The following is a 5,926-nucleotide window of genomic DNA, read 5'->3' on the forward strand; positions in this document are numbered from 1 at the left end:
TTATTAAATAATATTTAAATTATGTATATCACAAACATTTGGAATATCTTTAGAAAAGAGAGTCATAAATCATAATCCACCATCCTCATGCAACCAATGAAATTACATACCCATAGTAGTTGCCACGTCAGTATGTCACTAATCATTGATCGTCCATAATCTGTTTCTAAATCTATGGGCCCATCAGCATTAACCGCGCCAACTCTGGGAAATAGTCAATCCATAGTGAAATTCTACTGTTTATGAACAGGAAATCTAATTAGATTGTAGATCATGCAAATGGAGAAAGAATTGAGAAAACAGAAAAGCACATTTGACATTGACACCAAACAAACCCTGGCTCCAAAAATGGCTCACGTGGCTTGCGCCGAGCGATTCAAAACGATAGCGTTTTTGCCACGTCATAAAAGGGAAAATAAAAATAAAAAATGGTTCGTTTGATTTGGTGGTTTATTGCATCTGGGAGTGTTATTGTGTATCGACAATGGCAGTTTTGAGCAACAGCGGGATCCGCGTTTTTCGATACCCCTTTCCAACGTATCTCCAGAATTTCGCCATTATCGTTAACTACCTTCCTTGTAAAATCCTCTTTCTTATCCTTTTCTCACCTTTCCGTTATTGCTAACTAATTAACTGAATAAGTATGACGAAGCAGCATGTCATTTTCTTTTTTTGAATGCTACACACATTCCAGTGAATTCATTCTGTGACCCCGCGTAGATTTCGTTATTCGATTCCGTGTATCTATGAGTAACTGCAATCGCATTGGAATTCGCGATAAGCCGTTTTTGGTTTTTAGGATCTTGTTGCAACAACAACAACAATGGATAATTCTTATTAGTTAATTAAAAAGGCAGGGAAGTAAATAAAGTTCTGCTATCCTAGGTAGTGTTTTTCGGAGAAATTGAGGATTTGGTTTGACAGAGGGGAAGTGTGCGTGCGTGAAAGTGCAACAATGTCTGGTCATGGTGAACACCATAGCGTTCCCCTTTCGGTGCTGCTGAAGCGCGAATTGGTGAACGAGAAAATCGAGAAGCCGGAGATTGTGTACGGCCAAGCCAGCCAGAGCAAGAAAGGAGAGGATTTTATTCTGCTCAAGAACGAATGCCAGAGGGTCATGGGAGATGGCGTCTCCACATTTTCTGTTTTCGGGGTAATTTTTCTCTTTTCTTTTTGATAGATATGATATGATATGAGGATACACATTTGCACGACGAATCCAGCTTGTTGACTTTGGTAGTGGTTGACTGGTTGTTGCGTCACTTACAGTCAAATCTCTTTGTGAAAGCAGCTCCCTTTTGATTCTTATTCGTTCACATTGATTGGATCACAACAACATCTTAGACTTTTTTTGCACTAAATGCTTGTGATTCAATAATTTTTTTTCCTTGTTACATTTGCACTTTCTGATGAAGAAGTTGTTTGCAGCTATTTGATGGTCACAATGGAACTGCTGCTGCTATTTATGCTAAGGAGAATCTTCTAAACAACATTTTAAGTGCAATTCCTTCAGATCTTAACAGAGATGAGTGGATAGCAGCATTGCCCAGGGCTTTGGTTGCAGGATTTGTGAAAACTGACAAAGATTTTCAACAGAAAGGTATGACTAATTATTTCTCTTGTAGTATTTGTTCCAGCCTCTACTAATTATTTAGTTGTGTGGCAAATTGAAGTACTTCTGGAATATTCTGAGTATTGCCAAATGAGCTTGCACATGCCCAATTCCAGAAGTTAGCAAATTAAAGAATAAAATGGGAAAAAATTTTATGCATGCTGAAAATGTGGATGATATTATGACACATTGACGCCTTGTTGGTAATATTTATCTAAACCCTGTTGGTGGATTGCAAGTTGCATTGCCTGTTACTTAAGCCATAATGACTGAGAATGGTCTAATATTGTTCACTCATGTTGGTTCAGCTGTTTTTACACGTATTTGTCTATTTGATATATATTAATACATAGTTGCTGAAGAACATCAGTAACAATGAAAAGACCCTTGTGTTACTGAGAGGTGGTTCTTATTCTTCTGAATTAATGGATTTTATTTATATTGTTTTCATTAGTTGTGTGGCTTACTGATATACATTATTTTTACTTATCCAGCAAAAACATCGGGAACAACTGTAACCTTTGTGATTCTTGAAGGATGGGTGGTAACAGTTGCATCAGTCGGTGATTCGCGTTGCGTACTTGAACCTGCTGAAGGTGGTATTCATTACTTGTCAGCGGATCATAGACTTGAAACCAATGCAGAAGAGTAAGATGTTGCTGGGAAACTTTTTGGTCGAGAAACTGTTTGTAATCACTCTTACACAGACTAGTCTCACCTTTCTTTTCTCTTTTCCAGGAGGGTCCGCATAACCTGTAGCGGGGGTGAGGTTGGCCGGCTAAATACAGGTGGAGGAGCAGAGGTACATTTTGTTTTAATCGCAATCCCCTTTTAACTCAGACAAACTGATGCCTCTGCCAATACTATTTCTTTGCACATGATGCTTGGGTGTTAAACTACGTAATTAGATAATTAGATATAAAAAAGAAAACTACGTCAATCATACCAATGAATGTAATGAGGCGAGCTAATTGAAATCTAGTCACATGATCCTGTCTCGCACTTAACATACTCATTCTGAGGGTTATTAAATATTCACAATCTTTTGACGAACATTTTGTTTAAATGTTTTTTTTTTTTTGTGACAATGCTACCATTTGTGTTGATGATATAAACCATCTTCCGTTGGAGTAAATTTTCATTTTTTTATGCCTAATGAGATTAATGATTTTTATAGGTTGGCCCTTTGAGATGTTGGCCTGGTGGCTTGTGTCTTTCGAGATCCATTGGTGATGCAGATGTTGGTGAATTTATTGTTCCTGTACCATATGTAAAGCAAGTGAAGGTTGGTCACTGCTCTCGTGCAAACAGCAATATTGGGCATATTTTGATTAGTTATTTTTCTGTTGCTTCCTTTCTTAATTTACTTTGATGTATTGTGTATATAATCCATCACTTTTGTATCTTATCGTTTTCTTAAGAATATCTGTTGCCTTTAAAGTCAATAAACTTGCCTTGCAAGTTGATGCAAACCCTTTTCATAAATTATGTTTATTCTTTTTTTTTATGTGAAGAGGCTAATTCCAGCGTTTGAGCCTCTCTGTTTCTTTTCATGCAGCTTTCTAGTGCCGGAGGAAGGCTTGTTATCAGCAGTGATGGTGTCTGGGACTCTCTAACTCCAGAAGTGGCCTTGGATTGTTGTCGTGGCATGTCAGCAGAGGCTGCAGCACCACAAATTGTGAATGTATGCCTACTGCACATCTTTTAAATAATTCTTTATAGTCCTGGTTTTCACCTGGGGTAGTATTTTTGATGTTTTGTGCGGCATGCATTACTTATTTCTATCATTTGCTCCTGTCTCTTTTTTACCCTCAGGAAGCTTTACAAGCAAAGGGTCTTAGAGATGACACAACCTGCATTGTTGTTGATATATTACCCCAAGAGCAGCCGCATACTTCTGTACGAACTCAAAAGAAACCGATGAAAGGAATTATGAAGATCTTCCGCAAAAAGTGCTCCGAATCATCATCTCATACCAACAAAGAATATGTAGAGCCAGATATTGTACGGGAGCTCTATGAGGAAGGTTCTGCTATGCTTTCAGAGAGGTTTAGTTCCCTAACAAGCATTGTTTAATGTTAGCAGTTGGCTTGCTAGATTTTATTCTTGACCTGAACATGTGTTTATCTGAAATGCAGGTTAGAGACAAAATATCCACTCTGCAACATGTTCAAGTTGTTTATCTGTGCTGTGTGTCAAGTAGAGATCAAACCAGGGGAGGGTATCTCAATACATGCAGGGAAGACCAACCCTGGAAAATTGCGTCCATGGGATGGACCTTTTCTTTGCTCAAGTTGCCAAGAGAAGAAGGAAGCCATGGAAGGGTTACGGAAATCAGGTTCGTGGCAAGTCTTTGTCTTTTCTATCCTTCTGACTCTAGTTATATAATTCTCTGTTTAAATAATTATTTTCAGGAAGACATCGCGGCAGTGACAGTGACGACTAATGAAGTCTCCTGCGTTTGCATTTTGAGAGTGACAAGGATTGTTCATATGACGGGAATGTCGCAGCAACAGTAATTCCCTTCTGTGATCAAGAGTGCTTCTCAGAATATGGATTTATTTGGGAATTCTAGATCAAAATCCATGGGGGTTCTCACTTATTTTCAGTGCATCAAGGTGAGAAGACTAGCAAACTGTAGCTACTTGCTTGAAGATTTCTGATTTGGAAAACAGAATATGATCCACCCAAGTATTGTGAATGGTTGTAAAATCAGAGCAAGATATCGGAGGTAGTTGGCTTTTTTCTTCTTACCCAGATCTGTTTATTTTGTACATGTGTTCTTCTGAGATCTGGAAAACTGACCTTAAATGAAAGTGGCCATTGTTGTTGTATTGCTATATAGTAGTGTTTAATCAGACGTCAATGGAGTTCCATTCCACAATAGAAATTAAGCCTGATGAGTGGTTGCTCTTGTGGCCTGTTATTATGATTGTTCCTGTTACCAAAAGAATGTCTGTTATTATAGAAAAAATTTCTTCCCCAAGACCCCATGATCAACCCTTTTCATTCATTTCCGACATATAATCCGGAATAAAAGGCCAGGAAACTCTGTACAGGACTGCAATCATAGCTTTCTTAGACACTAAGAATCATTTGTCTTGTGAAAATTAGTGGTTTCAACATCATAATTCGTAACTAGTGGTGCCTACTGTTGATATGAAAACTGCACTAAAGGTGTTGACCTTAGGTCAAATGGAAACTCTATATAAAAATGAAGTTAGAAGGTTTACCAATTCATCTAAAAGCCGTTGATATACTTAACAAAATTCTTTTAAAAAAAAATACTAGGAAGAAAAAACAAAAGAGATGGAGGCTGAGAAGTTGATGCTTTGATCCAAGGTTCAGCTGTTGATGTGCTTCATGTCCTACCACCGCCCATGTCTAGTAAGAAATAAAAGAAAAAGATTTAGGATATTGAATGGCTAATATGTAAGGCGGAAAAGCAAACTGTTTCCCACAAAAAGAGGATCTCTATGTGGTTCGATCGTGAAGTATTTGTTTTATGCTACGTACTGAAAGTGGCGAGGATGGTTAATTGATCATTCATTACATTCATCAGTGCAAAGAAATAATGCTTCCATGATTAAGATGTTGACCTTATAACCCATGATGATGCATACAAAATTCCTTTGTGCTCGTTTTATGGACCACCTCCCCTGCATGCACGTGTGTGTGGGTCTGTGACCACTGACCAGTGACCACCTTACCCCAACTAGTCTTCTTCTTCTTCTTCTTCTTCTAAAACCATGGCTTTATCAGTCTATGGCAGTCAATGCATGGTGTGTGCATGGACTTAGACACGAGAACACGGTGCTGGCCACACTCACATGACTATATGATCCACTTCCTTCTCTTTCTCTGAGCTTTCATCTTCTCACATGGCCCCTACTCTCACACTGTCTTTTCTCCAACAAATCATTATTTTCATTTGTTTATGCTATGCCTATTGTATATGAATTTAATTTTGAAGTGTATAAAACAGTTTTACATGTGGATCTAATTAGGTAATAATAAGTCAACAAAAATAATTATTTTTCACTTTGGCTCGGAATAATCATCCAAAATAATAAATATGATTGGATAATTATATAAAATGTTTAATAATATTATGTGCTCTACCATCATACCATGCTTTTTCCACCCCGCAATTAATTTTTAGTATATATCGGCACAGAAAATTAAAAAAAAAAATTATCGTGTTGTCAGAATATATACACAGCATGATATTAGACAAGAATAACTGTGTCAGTGTCAATCTAAAATGACAAGAGTTTGAGTTGAAGTCTTCCACCATAACATCTTTACTATGAA

At 37.5% G+C, this 5,926-nt stretch overlaps 1 protein-coding gene across 1 annotated transcript; it reads left to right on the top strand.

The window, feature by feature from the left end:
• The first annotated feature begins 465 nt into the window (after positions 1-465).
• On the top strand, positions 466-4,598 carry LOC107460433 (probable protein phosphatase 2C 12). The gene is made up of 9 exons (XM_016078799.3): positions 466-1,153; positions 1,429-1,600; positions 2,107-2,260; positions 2,351-2,414; positions 2,790-2,897; positions 3,171-3,296; positions 3,428-3,660; positions 3,751-3,950; positions 4,027-4,598. The coding sequence occupies exons 1-9, from the start codon at positions 956-958 to the stop codon at positions 4,056-4,058; spliced, it is 1,287 nt and encodes a 428-aa protein (XP_015934285.1). The 5' UTR covers positions 466-955; the 3' UTR covers positions 4,059-4,598.
• Positions 4,599-5,926: the final 1,328 nt, after the last annotated feature.

Source organism: Arachis duranensis, chromosome 8 (assembly GCF_000817695.3).
Source record: "Arachis duranensis cultivar V14167 chromosome 8, aradu.V14167.gnm2.J7QH, whole genome shotgun sequence".
In the NCBI taxonomy this organism is placed as follows: Eukaryota; Viridiplantae; Streptophyta; class Magnoliopsida; order Fabales; family Fabaceae; genus Arachis; species Arachis duranensis.